The sequence below is a fragment of the Muntiacus reevesi genome, chromosome 3 (assembly GCF_963930625.1).
Source record: "Muntiacus reevesi chromosome 3, mMunRee1.1, whole genome shotgun sequence".
Classification (NCBI taxonomy): Eukaryota; Metazoa; Chordata; class Mammalia; order Artiodactyla; family Cervidae; genus Muntiacus; species Muntiacus reevesi.
The window spans coordinates 4,070,034-4,088,464 of NC_089251.1; the positions used below are offsets into that span (position 1 = coordinate 4,070,034).

Genomic DNA, 18,431 nt, shown 5'->3' on the forward strand with positions numbered 1-18,431 from the left:
AAAGAGATTTCCTGCAGCTTTTTCTGGCCAAGTTCGTATTTCCCCACCTTGACCCGGTCCTTGGTAAAGCTGGCCTGGAGGGGCCACTGACCAGTGGGGCGTCTTGCTCATTGCCGTGGCAGATAGAGCCTAATTTGGGATCCTTCAGGGAATTCTGTTTCCTGATGTGTACCCCCTATCCATTGTGGATTTCAGAGCAAAAAGAGAGGGCGCCATTCAAATTCTCTTGACCTCCTTGGAGCATCCTGCCCTCATCCCTCGATGCCCCTCAGACGTCCGGTTGTCCCTCTTCAGGGTGCCTTATTGATAGGAAAATCATCCACATTCGTCTATTCTTTGAAAGTGCCGGAGTCTGCTAATCACATGAGACCCGTGCTTTACTGTAATCGCTACCGAAGTTCGCTTGAGAAAGCACCCCGTGATGTGTCGGGGTCCTGCCTCACAAACGAGGACAGTGACAAAGGGTCACACAGGAGTTACCCAGCGGAGTTGGGCGCCCTGCCCTTGAGTGACCGCGCGCTCAGTGACCAGGCCCCTCGGGCTCGCCCCGGTCCCTCACCAGGCTCGCTGCTCCCAGGGCTCAGATGGCTGCGGGTGGGCTTCAGCAAAGACAGTGGGGATGCTTGCCTGGCGCATGGGGCGGGAGGAGGACCTTAGACCCTTAGGGTGTGGTAGGGCTCCATCAGGGCCCCGCTGAGCCAGCTTCCCGAGGGGGTTGGTTAGTGTGTGTGGCATTTTTATGGAATTAGCTTCTAAGGAGCTGCGGTGCTGGCCTGTGTTGAGGCTGGGGAGGCTGTTCAAGAAACTCACTCAGATCTGTAGTCTCAGACTCACTGTGTCTCTGCCGAGGCTGATGGACGACCCCGCCAGGCACTTAGCCTGGGTGGGGGGCGGGGGACAGGAGCCACAGCGGACGTTTGTGCCATGGGGCATTCCGCAAGCCCCTAGTCCTGGGCCCAGGGATCTTAGACCCTTGGTCCGGGGCCTCTTCCCTTCTAGAGGAGGAGACAGGCAGTGAATAAGGGCTCATCACTTTGCTGAGAATAAAACAGGTTAGTGTGGGTTTAACTGGCGGCTACCCCTGGTGGCTCAGATGGTAAAGAATCCACCTGCGATGCAGGAGACCTGGGTTCTGTCGCTGGGTTGGGAAGATCTCCTGGAGGAGGGCATGGCAGCCTACTCCAGTATTCTTGCCTGGAGAATCCCCATGGATAGAGGAGCCTGGTGGGTTGCAGTCCAAACGGTCACGAAGAGTCGGACACACACACACTCCAGAAAGACCTTTTGAGTGGGAGACTTGTTCATATCTTTTCTTTGTCCACACCACGCAACTTGCAGAATCTTTAGTTCCCTGACCAGGGATTGAACCTGGACCTGAGTCCTAACCACTGGACTATCAGGGAATTCCCATAGGGGACATCTTATTTTTTTTTTTGTATTTTAAACTAATTCCTGATTTTATTTTAATTTTGGCTGCATCATGTGTCTCGTGGGCTATCACTTCCCCGACCAGGGATTGAACCTAGGACCCGGCAGCGAAAGCTGGGAATCCTAACCACACGCCCACCAGGGAACTGTCCTGAGGGGGGTGGGGGGGACTTGGTTTTTGAGCTAAGATCCAAATGACAAGAAGGGGTGGGCAGGTGACAAGCTGTGGAGAAGGGATTGTGGGGAGAAACAGGAACCTGATGCAATTCTCCAGACAGATGATGGGGGCCCGGAGATGAATCAGGGTGTTTTTGGAAGTAACACTGACAGGCTTGTTGATGGATTGGATGTGAGAGTGAAGGAAATGGAGTCGTGACAGTTTTTGTCTTCAGCCTCTGGGTGGTCTCAAGTATGAGATGGGGAAAACGGAGGGAGAAGCAAGTTTGGTGGGGGGAAAAAAAAATCCAGAATTCTGTCTTGGCTGTGCTGGTTTGAGATGAATGGCCGACGCTTGAGTGGAGACACCTGGCGTGGGGCGGGGGGCGGGGGGTGGCAGTTGGATAAATGAGTGTGGGATTCTAGGGAGAGATCCAAGTTGAAGGTCATTGCTGGGAACCCTCAGACTAGTCAGGGAATTTTAAAACTTGAGAGTTTGCCTGACTTTTTATAGGCGCTGGTAGAGATGTTGTGGAGAAAGTCATGGCCCTTGGAGAGTCTGAGGCTGATTCTCACACTGGTTTACCAGTTTTCAAATAAAGGCACAAGAGGAGGATGACAAATAGCTCTTCTAATTTAAAGTAGATGGGTATCTAATTTGTGGGGAGAAAGCAGAGGACCTGCAGAAAAATGGCAGTGCACAGGGCCCCAGTCTGGGCGCTTTCAGCCCGGGAGCGCATTGCCTTTCAGGAGGGGGGAAAGGTGACCTTCCAAGGTCAGTGTTGGTGGAGGTGTCTCAGCCCTGAGGAGGTGGGGGGCCCGCTCTCCCTGCCTGCAAGGGTCCCAGAGAGGTAGTACTGCCATGGAGAGACATCAGGCATCCCAAAAAGAGAAATTAAAACTCATGTTTGGAATACGAAATGAGGGCTTTCAAAGCATGATACTGTCACACTTTCTACAGCAAATACATGGGTTGTTTTTAATACTTGAGGACAGAGCCTTAGCCTGGAGCCTATAAAATCTGCCTTGAAACTTGAGTTTCTCTTATCAGGCTGGGGCTGGAGAAGCAAGGTAGAGTCCTGCCGGAGGAGGGCGGGGTCCCTGAGTGAGGGTTGCTGGGGCTCAGGGGAGCGAGTGTGGCTAACTCTAAAGGCGGGCTCTTAGCAAAAATAGGTCATCTAAGACCCGAATCTGAGGTCCTGGCCGAGGCAGAAGCCGCAGAACGGTGCGGGAGTGTCTTGTGTGAGTTGGGGCAAGGCAGGCGAGTCCTTCAGAGAATTTTCTACCGCGTCAGACAGGCTTTAAGGATGGGTGTAGTTGCCCATCCTCAGGGTCCCCTGGCGCACGGCGCACTCTTCCCGGTGGGCTTTGAAGGCTCTCTGGCGATCGGCCTCAGTGGGGAAGGTCGCGAGATGGGGGCCCACCTGCGGACAGAGGGAGAGCTGGTCAGCGGGCATGAGTGCTCCGGGGCCCCCGGGGATGCCCCTTCCTTCCATCTTTGATAATGAAGATTGCTGTCACAGGGAACCAAGTGGAGGGAAAGTGCTGTCCTGGTGTTCCGGGGTGAAGTGGGGGGACCCACCGTGGGACAGGGAGGGGCGTCAGAGCAGGGCTGCCGGGTGCCGCATGTTTCCTTGGGTCTCGCTTGTTGCCGGGACAACGTGCACTTGATAAATATCATCTGCCGATGATGGGGGTCACCGGGCAGTGGGACCTCTCAGCCAGCGTCATCCTTCAAAGCTGATTCTCCACCATTAAAACGCCAAACGAGCTGCTCTCTCCAAGGGGGGCCTCCAGGCACAGTTGGGGCCCTGTCCGTCACTGTAGGACCATCTGACCCCTACCCCCATCCCCGTGACTGACAGTTGGGCCAGAACCAGAGGCAGACCCAGGGCGTGGGGGCCTCTGCCGTTAAGTTGCTGTGCCGTCAGTGTTCTGGCCAGTCTTTCCCTCTCAAGAAACGGTGATGAGTGGAAACCCCCTCTGTCTCCTAGGCCTGCTGCACCACCTCCAAATGTATGAGAATTCCCCCCCAAATGGCGTTTCTCTTCTAAGGGAGGCACGTATGTATGCTGGGCTTGGCGCCCCCCCACAGCTCAGGGTCACAAGGGGCCGTGGTGGCCCAGACGAGGGGTCAGCTGGAGCAGCTGAAGGCTCTGCCGGGACTTCAGGATAAGGCGGGACCCACACGGCCAGCACGGCCACAGGCTCTCGTCAATAGTCAGGCCAGGGGTCCCCTCCCCACAGGGGTTAGCTAAGATCACAGAGCTGTAGGCAGCCTTCCAGGGATAAGAGGTGAGACAAAAGAGAAGCAGAGAGAGGATGAAGAAGTAAAAGGAAGTCGAGGGAAGGTGGGCCTTCCCAGGTGGCTCTAGTGGCAAAGAACCCGCCCGCCAACGCAGGAGTCAGAAGGATCGCGGGTTTGATCCCTGGGTCGGGAAGACCCCCTGGAAGAGAGCATGGCAACCCACGCCAGTCTTGCCTGGAGAATCCCAGGGACAGAGGAGTCTGGCGGGCCGCAGTCCATGAAGTTGCAAGATGCTGGACACAACTGGAGTAACTTAGCATGCACAGACACAGGGGGACGGCCGGGAGGACCTTGCAGCGAGCGTCTCTGTGCTCCAGGTCCCACACTCTGGTCCCCATCAGGACTCACCGTGGCCCAGGGACCCGCACCCCCGGGGGCGGTCATGACTTTAACCAGAGCTCGAGGCCCAGGGGTGGTTTCCTGGCAGCAGAGACCGTGGGTGTGAGCTGACGCGACATCCTGGGGCCTCCCTGCGGACCCGCCAGCCCCCTCGAGTCCAAGGTCTCGGTCGCAGGTCAGGGTGGGTGAGGCTCACACCTCAGGTCCGGGGAGACGGTAAGTCAGGGTGCATGCAAGGCCCCACGGGATCTGACTCCACCGCGATCACTGTGCAGGTGAGGAAACCGAGGCCCAGAGCAGAGCTGGTCCAGGGCCGGCCCCAAAGGGAATCAGGGACAAAGAAGCTCTGCCTTAGCACCCACCCCCCTCCACGAACCCCTGGGTGCTAGGTTCTGGATTCCTTCTAGAATATTCTGCCATGGCTGCGGCTCTGGCTGTGTCCAAAGGGGGCTGCAAAAACTTATTAGAAACTGGTAAAAAAAAAAAAAAAAATTTAAATGGTGATGAGTAGATTGAGTTAGCTACTCCGGGACGTAAATCTGCATCCCTCATTCTCTGGGGGGTGTGGGCCCTCTGGAGTCTCTGCAGAAAGCCATGACCCGCTCCTCTGGGAAAATATGTGCCCACAAGTCCTAAGGCACAAACAGTGCAGGAGATTCAGACACGCTTCCTCGGTCCCTCTGCGGACCCTCGTGGCGGCATTTCCGGGAGCCGTCCCAGCTCCAGCCTCAGGCCTCCGGTTTCTGGGCCGTGCATCAGGGCTGTTCCCCAGGCAGGGTCCAAACCCAGGCCCAGAGCTCTGAGTCCCCCTTCCCACAGTCACCGAAGGCCACTCTTTGAAAGTCTTTGTTGGTTATCCATTTTAAATAGAGCAGTGTCTACACGACACACCGCAACGCTGTTCTCAGCTCGGTCTCCAGTCTCGGAAAACATGCCAAGTGGCCTCACGAAAGGCATTGAGAAGAGAGAAGGTCCAATACTTCGTGCAGGACGGAAGTAGCCGTAAACAAAGGCCTTTTCCAGGGTCCATCCTGTGTCCCCTCTGGCACGGGACAGGGGCTTTTCAACAGTGACATGCGTGTCCTGACACCCATGCTTCCCAGAAGGCAGCTAGAGACGCTCAGTGAGCCCTCCAGGGCACCCCGGCCGATGGAGATGCTGGGCTGACCTCCATGGTCATCTGTGGCATCCAGACTGGCAATAGTCCTGACTCCCGGGGCCAGGCGCCAGCCACTCCTCACTAGGAAGCTCAGCTCTGCAAGTCCACGCCTCCCTCTGGCTCGCGTAAAGGACTGAACGGTGACCTCCCGGCCAGAGACACATCCACATGCTAACCCTGGGACCTGTGACTGTGACCGTTATCTGTGAAAGGGGCTTTGAGGATATAATTACAGATCTCGAGATGAGCGTTATCCCGCGCATTTAGGTGGGCTCTGAATCCAGTGACAGGCATCCTTGTAAGGGACAGAAGGCACAGGGAGAGGGGAGGCCATGTGAAGACAGAGCCGTAGACTGGAGTGATGAGGCCGGAGCTCGGGAATGCCGGGAGCCACCAGTGACTGACCAGGGGCGTGGTGTTGATGGAGGGTGGTGAGAGGTACTGACGGTGGGTGGTGTTGATGGTGAGTGGTATTGAGAGTGGGTGGTGAGTGGTGTTGATGATGGGTGGTGAGTGGTATTGATGGTGAGTGGTGTTGATGGTAGGTGGTGAGTGGTATTGAGGGTGAGTGGTATTGAGGGTGGGTGGTGGGTGGTATTGAAGGTGGGTGGTATTGAAGGTGGGTGGTATTGATGGTGGGTGGTGAGTGGTATTGATGGTGAGTGGTATTGAGGGTGGGTGGTGAGTGGGGTTGATGCTGGGTGGTGTTGATGGTAGGTGGTGAGTGGTATTGAGGGTGAGTGGTGAGTGGTATTGAAGGTGGGTGGTATTGAAGGTGGGTGGTATTATGGTGGGTGGTGAGAGGTTTTGGTCGTGAGTGGGGCTGATGGCGGGTGGGGCTGACCGTGGGTGATGTGATTGTGCGTGGTGCTAGTGGCAAGAGGCTCGGAACGCTCATCTCCTGAGTAGAGGGCAGGAGGATCCAGGGGGCTGCTCAGCTTAGAGGCAGTCAGGTTAAATTAACATCAGCACACAAACAAAAGAGAGGCCCAGGGGAAGTTTTCTTTTTCCTTCCTTGGAAACTTTATCAAGGAAGAAATACTCATTCGTCCATCCATCTAAAGAGTATTTATTAAGGACCTGTGTGCCCAGGACGTGAAGCACCACACGCTTTGTGCTTCGGCGTTCCTGGTTCCGTGTCCCCCTGGTTTCCTACGGGGGTGTTTGGGGCACAAGAGATGCACCCCAGTGACTGATCACACTCACACTGACACCTGCTGTGTTCTCGGCAGCACTGGGCTGACGTGGGGGAGGCAGGCATTTAGCATGTGGTCCCTGCTGTTGAAGGATTCCCATCCCTGCTGGACTTTCTCAGAGTTAAGTCACTCATGGGAGGGATGGGTTCAGTCTTCCATGGGAGGGGTCCAGGGGAGCGCAGGTGACTGTCCAGCCCCAGAGCCCTGTAAGGTGGGGTCTGCACCTGCCCTGTTCCCCGACGACCCCCAGTGCCTGGCATGTGGCCTGGCATTCAGGACGTGTTGAAACAAAGTTGAAAAGACCGAACAAATGAGTGAATGAGTGAAGGAAGGAAGTGGGTGAAATTCACCTGGCTTCGGTGGTCAGGGAGGGCTTCTCAGGCCAGGTGAGACTTGACTATGGCCTGGGAGGATTGGGATGAGAGGGTTGGCAGGGGAATACAGCAGGTGAAATGGTGTCAGCAGAGGGAGAAAGTGAAAATCAAAGGAGATGCTTAGTGGCTGGGACTGGGGGACTCTTCAGAGAGCTCACTCAAGCAAAAGCTTACTCCCTGGCCTTCATGGGACTGTTCTTTAGAAAGAGAAGTAAAAGACACTCAGTTGTATCCAATAACACTTTGTGACCCCATGGACTGTAACCCACCAGGCTCCTCTCTCCATGGAATTCTCTAGGCAAGAATACTGGAGTGGGTTGCCATTCCCTTTTTCAGGGGATCTCCCCGACCCAGGGCTCGAACCCAGGGCTCCTGCATTGCAGGCAGATTCCTTACTGTCTGAACTACCAGGGGAGTCCATGAGACAGGAAGAGAAGAGAAGGGACCTATTCTGTACCCATGAAGTTCCCAGCTCCCAAAGCAGAATATGGGAGTCCACGGAGAGGGACGTTTCAGCTCTTAGAACACCGAGAAGCAAGTGCCCCTCTGCAGAATGTGCCCTGGAGGCCCGCGACTGGGACCTTGGGCCCATGGCTGTTTTGGTAACAGACCTGCTGTTTGCCAGGCGCAGCGCACTTGTTTAGCGAAAGCCTCAGAGCATCCACTGTTGTCTCCATCTTACAGATGGGGAGCCAGGGGCCCCAGAAGGTTAGGTCACACACCCCAGGTCTCACAGAGCCCCAGAGCCGTGGGGTCCTCCTGGCACCAGATCCTCACTGAAAAACTCCACTCTCTTAACAAATGCCCAGGAAATGAGTTAAGGGAAAGGCCCTGCTGGAAGCCGTGTGGCTCCCATCCCACCCGCCTGCACGCTCTCTCCTCCTAAAATAGCAGCTCTGCCAGAGATGAGGGTCCTAATTACAAGTCAGGCCTCAAGCGTGTGTGGTCACGACCCCGCAGACCCCCGGAGTCAAAGGATGAAGAGCCATGAAGCAAAGAATTCCTTCGGAGATGCTTCTAAATTAAGCCATCTGTGGTCTGTCTCCGCCTGGAGCTAAGAAACTATAACAGCTTTGGCAGGAGACAGCTCTGCTGAATGGAGTTGAGTCGCTCTCAGGCCAATGCAGGTAAATAAGAGGCGAGCGCCACTGGCCTGCCAGCAGCCCTGGGAGCAGGACGGGCAGGTTGGCGAAGGCGCTGGTCCTGTTTGAATGGGGAGCATCTCAATATGTTGCTCAGATGAGGACCGGGTGCCTGCACTACGCAGTACACGCTGGGGACGTGCTGGTGAATGAGGCCAACACACACGGACCCTGCGGATGGCGCAAGAGGCGACCGCTATACGTGTAATCATCTATCGGTGACTCAGTAGCACTGTGGACTGGGGGATTCTAAGTCCATCTGGGGGCAGGAAGGTCTTTCTAGAGAGGATGAGGGAGCTATCCAGGAGAAGAGGAAGGCAAAGATGCTCTAGATGAGAGAGGCACCAGCCCAAACCCTGAGCAAATGTGGCCAAATGGAAGAGAATGAAAGCCAGTGAGTGTGGCTGGGGGACGCAGAGATGAGGCCAGGGAAGTGAGCAGTCATCACCATCAAACCTTAAAAAAAAGATCTGTAGGGACCGCAGTCCCCTGGCTCTCTGCAACCAGACTGGAATAAAAGATTCCTAGAAACCTAGGGTCGGAAGAGACCTCACAGATCAGCCTCTCCAATGCTCCCATTATACAGATGGGAACCCCAAGGCACAGAGGTGGGAAGTGATTTCCACAGTCCTGGGCAGAGCTGACGACAGGAGCCACTGCATCACCATTTCCTGAGGTCCCTGCCCCTGTCACTGGGGTCCCCCCTCTGCCCCAGGGGATCTGGACTCCTAGACCCCATTTCTCAATTCATTTGAAAGCCTCTGTGCTTTTCTGATCTACTTACAATGAATCAACTTTCCATCTGATTGATATCTTTAATTGTGCCTTTGATGTTCATTAATTTTGCTCTTGACTTTGTGGTTTCCTTCTTTGAAGTCTCTCTGTTGTTATGTTTCCAGCATCTAGAGTTGTCTGCTTAGCCGTAATTGCCTTTTAATCTTTCTTTTTTCCCCTAATATTAACATTTATATAACATAGCATTGGCAACTATGTTTCCCTCTAAATTTTCTTTTATCTCGTCTCACAGGTTTTGAGAATATTTATTTTTGTGTGATTCTCCCTTCATCTGATCTCCATCAAATTTCATTCAGACTTCTTGTTTCTTCCTGAAGTTATTTATAAATAGGGTTTTACATTTCCAGGCAATTTCATTAGTTACGTCTGTGACTGATTTTCTAATTTAATTTCTTTGGTGCCAAAGTGATCTGTGTGAATCAGACCCTTTGGTGTTTGTTGAATTCTTATGCTTGTGTGAAAGGTTGGATCCACTTTGGACAGAAAGTCACTATGCGGAATAAACTGGTGCCGTTATAGAGAAGGTGCCCACGTGGCCTGGATTAGGGGATACGGTGGACCGTTGCCCCTTCATCTTCGTGCTCAGTATTTCTCTTGTTGAATAGCTACTGAGTACCCACTATGTGCCCGGGGCTATGCTAGGTACCAGGAGTCAGGGAGAATTCAGATAGCCTCTGCTATCATAGAGCCAGGAAACTAGTAATAAAAATATAACCACACAACTGCTTCTTTGCTTATAGTCGTGCTAACTATTAAAAGAAGTATACTGACCTCCCTGGTGGTCCCGTGGCTAAGACTCCACGTCCCCAGTGAAGAGGGCCCAGGTTCTATCCCTGATCGGGGAACTAGATCTCACATGCTGCAACGAAGACGCAGCTAAGAAAGAAAGGAACGTAAGTGTGATGCCATTTATATGAAAAATTTTTAAACCTACAAAATGATCCCCTGTGTTGTTCAAGCCTGTGCATGACTCTAGTTAAATGGAAAGAAATCGGAGGAAAGAACATGCCCAGAAGTCCCGTCTGGCCTCACCTCTGGGGGCGGGGGGGTGGTGGAGAGGGGAGGCCAGAGAAGCAGAGAGAGCTTCAGTTTTATCTGTTCCCTTTTTGTCTTTTTAACATGAAAACACTAGGGATAATTTTCAAACTGCATTTTGGAGAAGCGACTTAGGGCCAGAAGTTTCTCCCTCCAGACGCCCACAATTTGGAGACTTACTTGGTGGTGATTTGTGTTGGATTCCATCTGAATCCTGAGTCGGGTCTCCAGGGTCATTACCAGTGGTGACTGGTAATGTGACTTTGGCCTGAGCCCCCCGTGGGAGGAGCCCACCCACCTCTGTCAAGTTCACAAACTGAGCCGCTTTCCCACAATCCACCCCCCGCCCCCGCCACCTCCTCCCCTAAAAGGGACAGTGGGACCAGGCTGCTTTCCCAAACCCCTCTCATGAGCCACACAATGATTCGCCAGTTGGACACTAAAACTTCCAGTGCCCAGTCTGGGGGCCGAGAAGTCCAGGTAGAATTTGAGAAAAAAATAGCCAAGTTAACAACAAAAAAAAAACCTCCCCAAGAACTAAAAAAAAACAAAGAAAAGAAAATGACAGCTATAGAGATTTTAGTTTAGTTTTTTTTTTTAAGTGACAGCCGCTCAGGTGACTGGGAGAGAGATTTCGCTTTAAGATTGAGAGGCTGTCTCCTCTAATGAGAGGTACTTGAAAATTATGGATCAGTCCCAGGTCAGTAATTTCTGTCAAGCTCGGGCAGCTGGAGGTCAGAGGCCCCGTAGAACACAAATCCATGTAGGATGTCGCTGGCGGACACGGTGGGTCCGGGCTCTGATGGAGCAGGTCTGCAGTGTAAGTAATTAACAAGGGCGGCAGTCTCTCCTGAGACATCTGGTCCCCTAAATTGTTATTCTACCAGAGCTCTAATTTCTCTGTGGTCCAAAAATAGATGGAGCAAGGACACAGGGCCTGACCCGCCCTGCTGACACATGCTGTGTTTTCAGAGAACAGCCAAACCTGGGCTTATAAAACAAACTTCCTGGCTGCCCACAAGATCTAACGTGGGAACGCAGGGGACTGTGTCAGATGAAGCGGGGAGGGGGCAAGGAGTCGGGCCAGGGCATCTTCACGGACAACAGAGACCGAGTCTCAGGATGGTTAAGACACGGGCTCAAGGAGAGCCAGCTACATCGTGGCAAAGCTGGGCCCGGGAACCAGGTTTCTGCTCCACAGACTGTGAAGTTCTTGAGGCTCACTGGGGCAGAAGCAAAGACAGTCATGCATTTGTCTTTGAGCAGGAGAATTGATTTGCTATTTCCAGAAGCCAAACAAAATCTCTAGATCATTCCTAAGGATTAGCTAAGGCGAGTCGGCAGCAGTTGAGATCAAAATTGAACAGTGAATCTGTTTGCCAGGTGCTGGTGGATAAATGATAGGGCAATCCCAAGGCAAGGTGTTTGAATTTTCAAAAAAACTCTGGGTCGGTGCCCACTGCTGCTCCTTCAGTGTCTAAGTTTAACAGGCTCCAGGTAAGTGAAGCTCCAATACTTATAGCCACCTGATCCGAAGAGTCGACTCGTTGGGAAAGACCCTGATGCTTCGAAAGGTTGAAGGCAAAAAGAGAAGGGGGCAGCAGAGGATGAGATGGTTAGATAGCATCACCAACTCAATGGACATGAATTTGAGCAAATTCCAGGAGAAGATCCCCTGGAGGAGGGCATGGCAACTCACTCCAGTATTCTTTCTTGGAGAATCCCAGGGACAGAGGAGCCTGGCGGGCTACAGACCAGGGTCACAAAGAGTCAGACACAATGGAGCGACTGAACAACAACAACAACAACAGAAGCGAGAGTCACAGTATCTCCTCGGGGAGGCAGAGGACACACCAGACACGCCTCATCTGAGGCCATTTTTTGGGGCCCCGTTATCACCCTGTTCAGGGCTCCAAAGACAGAATCTGGGTCATGAGCTCTCATCTGATTCCAGTGGGTTGCTTTTCCCCAGTTTTTAAAATAGCTTTATTGAGATATAAGGGCTTTGCTGCTGGCTCAGCCGTAAAGAATCCACCTTCAGTACAGGAGATGCAGACACAGCATCGATCCCTGGATCGGGAAGATGCCCTGGAGCAGGAATGTCAACCCACACCAGTATTCTTGCCTGGGAAATCCCATGGACAGAGGACCCGGTGGGCTACAGTCCGTGGGGTCGCAAAAAGCTGGACATCACTTAGTGACTAAACAACAACAGGTGAGATATATATAATTCATACACCATGAAATTCACCCCAAGTATATAAATCTTTGCTGTCCACCTAAAACTAACATGACCTTGTAAATCAACTATACTCAAATATAAAATAAAAAATTAAAAAAATTTAAAGAAAAAAATAAAGTTTTCTCCCAAAGAAGTGTATACATCAATGATTTTTAGTATATCCATAGGGCTATGCAACCACCAGCACAATGTAAGTTTAGAATATTTTCATAACCCCAGAAAGAAACCTTGGACCCCTAGGAATCACATCCTGTTTCCCTCCCTCCAGCCCCTGGCAACACCTACTCTACTCTTTTGTCTCTGTGGATTTGCCCATTCTGGACATTCCCTAAAGATCAAGTCATACAGTACGTGGTCTTTGGTGATCAGCTTCTTTCATTCAGCTAACATCCTCAAGTTTCCCCTACGCGCAGCTTGGCAGTTTATTCAAATGGCCCCTCTAAGGCAGGGATGGCAAGTAGGCAGCACTCCCCATCATGATGTGGCCACGTTCGGTCATAAAAAATTCTCAGGCCAAACAGCAAAGCAAAGTTGCTCAGTCGGGTCCGACTCTTTGTGACCCCGTGGACTGTAGCCCACCAGGCTCCTCAATCCATGGAATTTTCCAGGCAAGAATACTGGAGTGGGTTGCCATTTCCAGCTCTTGAAAAAGTATGCCGTGATTGATTAGCAAGGTCTGCCATGGGCACGGGAGGGAGAGTGTGCCGTGGATTTGTTCTAAGAGATCAGAACGGGGTCTCCCATGGTAACAAGGGGGAGGCACAAAGACTCAGAACCCCTGGGAGACATCCATGTGTCCGCCTGCCCTGAGCTGTCTCTCTCCCTCTCGAGGTGACCTTGGGGCGCCCTCACCTGGGGTGGCCAGTGGGTAGGTTAGCAGGAGGGGAGAACACGGAGAATGAAAGAGAGGAGATGGAGGGACCGGCAGGAGGCTGGCCAAGGAGCCAGGATGGACTCCCCAGAGCCTTGTTATTTATAGAGTGGGCCCCCACCCCCCTTGGGCGTAGGTGCAGGAGACAAATAAGGACTAACACATGCTCCATAGTCATCCCACAGGGGACATCCCACAGGGGACAGTGATACGTGTCACTTAGAGAAATTGCTTCTGCTTTTCAAAACCATTAAACCTTCATTTAGGATGCAGAGCAGAGGCCAGAATCATGCTGGTCGTGGCTTTCCACGGGGCCTGTAAGTAGAGTAAGTTCCCAGTGATAAAGCCTTCGGTGTGGTTCTGAACTGTCCTCAGCATCACATCTGCCCCAGCTGGTCCTTTTGTCCGGCACGTCCATCACGGGCTGGGCCAGCGCCCGCAGGCTCTGGGAGTCCGCCTGCCTTGGGGTGCCTCTGCGGAAGCTCCATCCGGGAGGCCTGGAGGCCACCGAACCATCCGGGTCATGTTGGCTCTGCTTCCTGCCTTCCCTTTGAAAGTCCCCAGGAGAAGGGTGTCAGGCCGGGAGCTGGTGTGTGTGGGCCAAACGCAACTCTGGCAGAGAAAGCCCCTTTTCCCCATCTCCACCGGAGCCCCCTACACACACACACACACACACGCACGCACACCCCAGGATGCAAATGATAACCGCAGAACCATCACTTGTGAAGCTTGACAGAAAATAATGAGAAACACTAAATCTTTTATAAGGTCAACACTCGCCTTAGCCGAGCAGCTGTCAAACAAGAAAAGAATTTAGCGCCAGAGCCACGAAACTTCCATCGGCTCATTAAGCCCAACAGGGCCCGGGCCTGGCGTGGCGGAGGAGACGCGGGGCCTTTCCGATTTGTGTCAGTAATTTGCGGCGGAGGAGGAAGAAGAAACAGCCCGCGCCAAAGGGGCCTGGGGGGTGGCTGGGGAATCGTTAGGACGCCGGGAGCGGCCCCGGCTCCTAATTGGAAGCATTGGGCATTATCAACGGAGGATTTGCCTCAGTTCCCTGACAGCTCGTGGGCCCAAAATGATCGCCCACTTGTCAGTGTAAAAGACCATTAAAAACAAACCATTTTGATTTAATTGGAGGCGGTGCACCGTGGGGCCAGGTGAGGCTGCTCGGTAGCCCGGCTCCCCCCGAGCTGCCGCCCCCTCCCTCGGTGATGGGGCTGGGGGGGGGGGGGCGGGAGGCGTGCGTTTTCCAGACTTTTCTTAGCTTTTCAAAACTGTCTGAGGAAGGACTGAATGGGAGACGGAAGCAGGCTTCACAGTGGCGGTGAGGGCTGCTTTCAATGGGGTTGTCAGCAAGCACCGTGACGAGCAAGCCGCCAGGAAGCAGGGGGGTGGGTCCCCTTGCCTTTTCAGGGCTCAGATGATGCGCGTCTGCTTGGCGCTCTTCTGGGTGGTGGCCCAGAGGCGTCTGGCTGGAAGGGGGTCAGCCTGCGGGGGTGGAGGGCTATCCCAGCCGGACAGGGGCACCCGCCCACCCCATTTAGACCTGTCAGAACGTGGATGGTCACAGCAGGGCTCTAATCTGCAGTGGGCGGCGGAACTTCCTTTCCTTTAATTGACTTCTTTTGTTTTAAACTCAAGGAAGAGCAAAGGAGGGACTTAGGGGAGGAGGCCATGTGCTGACAGAGAACCTTTGTGAACAGGGCAGGCCCCGGAGATCCAGGTGCTCACCCCATGGAGGCCGCGGCGGTGAGGATGCCCGGTTGAGAGCTGCTCGTCGTCTCAGAAAGGGGAGGCCGCTGGCTGCAAATACTAACCTCAGCTCCCAGTGGGTCCTCCCATCAGCGCGGGGGCCTGCAAGCACATGCAGCCTCTATCCGCTTGTAGCTTTCTGAGTCAGAGGGTAGACTCCCCATGCCCGGTACCGTCTTTTCCACGTGGATACTCGGTATTGTGCGTGCTGTGGGTACTTGATAAATATTAATTGGCGCCTGCCAGATCTCAGAGAGGGCTATATATTTGTGTATTAATCTCACTGCACGCCGCTCCACCCCACCACCCAGCAAGCAGGGATCTCATTTGCTGCCTACTGCTTCCCCGCCAAGACAACACGAGCAGGCCGCGCAGTGCTGGAAAGCGTCTTCCCGAGGGCGAGGGGGGAGTCGCACCAGCTCATCTCTTCATAAACTTCTACTGTTCATCGTGATGAAGGATCAAGCTGGGAGGAGACACCAGATCCCTGGCGAGCGTCGAATTCCAGAGCTTCCGATTTTGCTGCTGAGTTTAGGCGATGGGGATTGCTTAATTACTTTCTCTGGAAATTTACCTGACAGTGCGTTCCCAGGTAGCGGCGAGGTGGTTATCCAGGCGCACGGTTCCTTGGTTGACAGACCCTTTGATTTTGTGCTCGGTTGCAAATTAAGTCCTTTGCTGAGCTGTCCGTGCAGTGCCGGTCAGCGCCTTATCGCTTATTCACGTTGGCTGTGGAACAACTCCTATGAGCTGCCAGGGAGGCTGGGGACACACTCGGATGTGCGGTGTCCACGGCTCATTGGGGTGGGGTACACTGTGGTGAGGCTTGGCGTTGCCTTTCCCCTTCGCTCTTTTTAGAATAATAAGCAGGAAGATTCTTCCAGTATCTTTTAAGGAGGAACAGACTCTGTGGTTGAGGAGGCTGATCCTGTCAAGTCACAAATAGGAATATTGGAGTTAAGGGTCGTCAACTAGACAGCAAGGATATGGATGCCATAGTCCAGACACTGTTCCTGGGAAATGCCAATAGACAGGGGATTTTGCTTGACTGTTAGGGGTGCCCTGTGGACATTCAACAAATCCTGGTTGGATTATTCGATGGACAGAGGGATGGATGGATAGATGGATGGATAGTTGGATGGCTGGCTGGATGGACAGATGGATGGATGAATGGATGTTTGGACTGATGGATGGATAGATGGATGATTGGACTGATCGATGGATTGTTGGACTGATGGATGGATGGATTAGGAGGCTGAGATAAGGAACAGAGTCCTTAGAAATGCCTCTGAGATTCAAACATCCTTAAAAAGCCTCTCCATCTCCTCAGCTAAAGCTCTAAGGAGAAAGGGGTTTTATTTTCTTCAATATTTGTACACACAGTTTTGTTCAGAAATATGTAGAAAGGCAGTTCCAGTTGACAATTGCTCTGTGACGGAGGACAAAAGTAGAGAACGTAAGCTGAGAGGCAGACATCATGGCATTCAGGTGGCCCACAGTCCCTGCAACACAGGGACTCACCTTCCGACATTCAGAACTCTGCCTAGAGGAACAATCCAGAACCAGGTCATCAGTGACAAAACAGTATCTTACTTCAGATATTTGCAGGGCTGTTACTTAGAAGGGGAAGCAGGTGACTCCATGGGGTTCCAGAAGGAGAAATACAACCTGGAGGTAGAAGGTGAAAGGAGGTAGAAGTGGGCAGAACTTCAAATGAACCTGAGAAAGAAGCTGCTGTGGACTGAACTGGGTCCCTCTAAAATGCATGTGTGAAGCCCTGCCCCACAGGGTGATGGTATTTGGAGGTGGGGCCTTTGGGAGTGGTTAGGTTTAGATGGACTCATGAGGGTGGGACCCCCATGATGGGATTAGCACCCTTTTAGGAAGAGACACTGGAGTGCTTGCTTTCTCACTCTTTGCTGTGTGAGGTCACAGGGAGAAGGTGGCTGTCCATAAGCCAGGAAGAGAGGCTCATCAGATCCTGTCCATGCTGACACCTTGATTTCCAACTTCCAGCCTCCAGAAAGAAATATCCATTGCTTAAGCCACCCAGCCTACGGTATTTTTGTAGTAGTGGTCTGAGCAGATTAAGACAGACATCCAGGAACTTCCCTGGAGTTCCAGTGGTTAGGATTCATGCTTCCACTTCAGGGGGCACAGATTTGATCCCTGGTCAGGGAACTAAGATCCTGCATACTGTGCAACATCACCAAAAAATAAAAAAGTAAAAGACAGACATTCATAAACCTCACGGTTATTTAACAGACAACAGCCTGCCTCCAAAGGGACATTCCTTTTGAACGCCTGGCCTGCTTTATGTCAAACATATGAAAGGGCACTGCTTGACTTGGTAAATATGCACTTAGAACACATCTGTGTAGGAGGAGATGACATTGACCCAAGGATCTGGGGAGCTACGTGCCGAAAATGCAGACTTGGCAGCTACCCCAGACCCACTGGATCGGGGGCCCTGAGTAGGGGGGGACCTGGAATCTGCATTTTAAACCTCTCGGAGGTCTCCAGGCACAGCCAAGTTTGAGAACTGTTCTAGAAGTGTAGATGGCAAAGCCCTGGCCGACCCAGAGATGCTACTGCTCCACGACCTTGCCCCGGCCAGGCCCCTGCCACGTGCTTTACACGCACAATTGCATTTGATTCTTTTGTGATCCCCACTTTACAGATGCAGAGGCAGAGGCAGGCTGGGTTCTGGAACACCAGCGTAGCTTCCAAGCCCATGGGTTCAGTCCTGCTGTGGGCTCTGTCTGCCTCGCATCATTTGATGCAGCAAGCCTGAACCCCCGATCAATGGGCTCTTTCCTCTTTAGCCTTGGGGCCAAGCTGCAATTTAAAAAATGCTCAGGGGGTTTGTCAAGGTCTAAAGGCTATCAGGGCAGTAGGAAGTTTTGTTTATTGCGAGGGCTCCGATCAGCCAGAGCAGGGCCGGCCACGACCCTCTGGACACTTATAAACACCTGAGTTCCTGACTACCCTTCACTTTAGTTCCCAGGTCCTGCGTTTGGCCCCCGCTGGTCCCTGACCTCAGTGGCAGGTCTTTAGTATTTATCAGCACCTCCAGGGCCTGAGGCCTGGACACAGCCGGCCAGAGGGCTCAGCCACCACCTGCCACTTTTTAACAGTGGCCATTGAAGCCTCCAGGCTCTGGTTTCCTCATCTCTGAGATGGCATGACTTATCCCTGTCACGTAGGGTTGTTGTGAGCATTGATGCGACACAAGACCGTCCTTCAGAACACATGCGGAGCCCCTCAGTGGCTCTTGAAATGTGTGAGCTGTTGGTGTGGGCTTTCTGCTGTCCCCTGGGAACCCCGTCTTCTTGGCTGTCCTTCCCGCCACGCCTCCAGCCAGTGGACTTTGGTCAAACTACCCACATTGTCTGCACCTCCGAGGCATCATCTCCCAGGATCCCTTTGAGCAGAGGAAGGGGAGGAGCCAGAGAAAACACCACCACTGTGTCACTTCCTCCCCGACGCGTTGTGTCCTCTGATGTCCATGAGCTTGGCATCTGCCAGGGAAACCAAGGAGGCTGTGCTTTTTGCTTGCGGCTCATGGATACGAGGATACCAGCCTCTGCATTCATCCTGCCTGCATTGTTGACAAACCTCAGTTTGAATG

At 52.9% G+C, this 18,431-nt stretch overlaps 1 protein-coding gene across 1 annotated transcript in view; it reads right to left on the minus strand.

Moving 5' to 3' along the window:
- Positions 1-2,885: 2,885 nt before the first annotated feature.
- CFAP77 (cilia and flagella associated protein 77) overlaps positions 2,886-18,431 on the minus strand; it is a 146,670-nt gene continuing 131,124 nt past the window's right edge. Inside the window, exon 6 of the mRNA XM_065927106.1 lies at positions 2,886-3,008. Coding sequence (XP_065783178.1) covers positions 2,886-3,008 — 123 coding nt within the window. The remainder of the gene's footprint in view (positions 3,009-18,431) is intronic.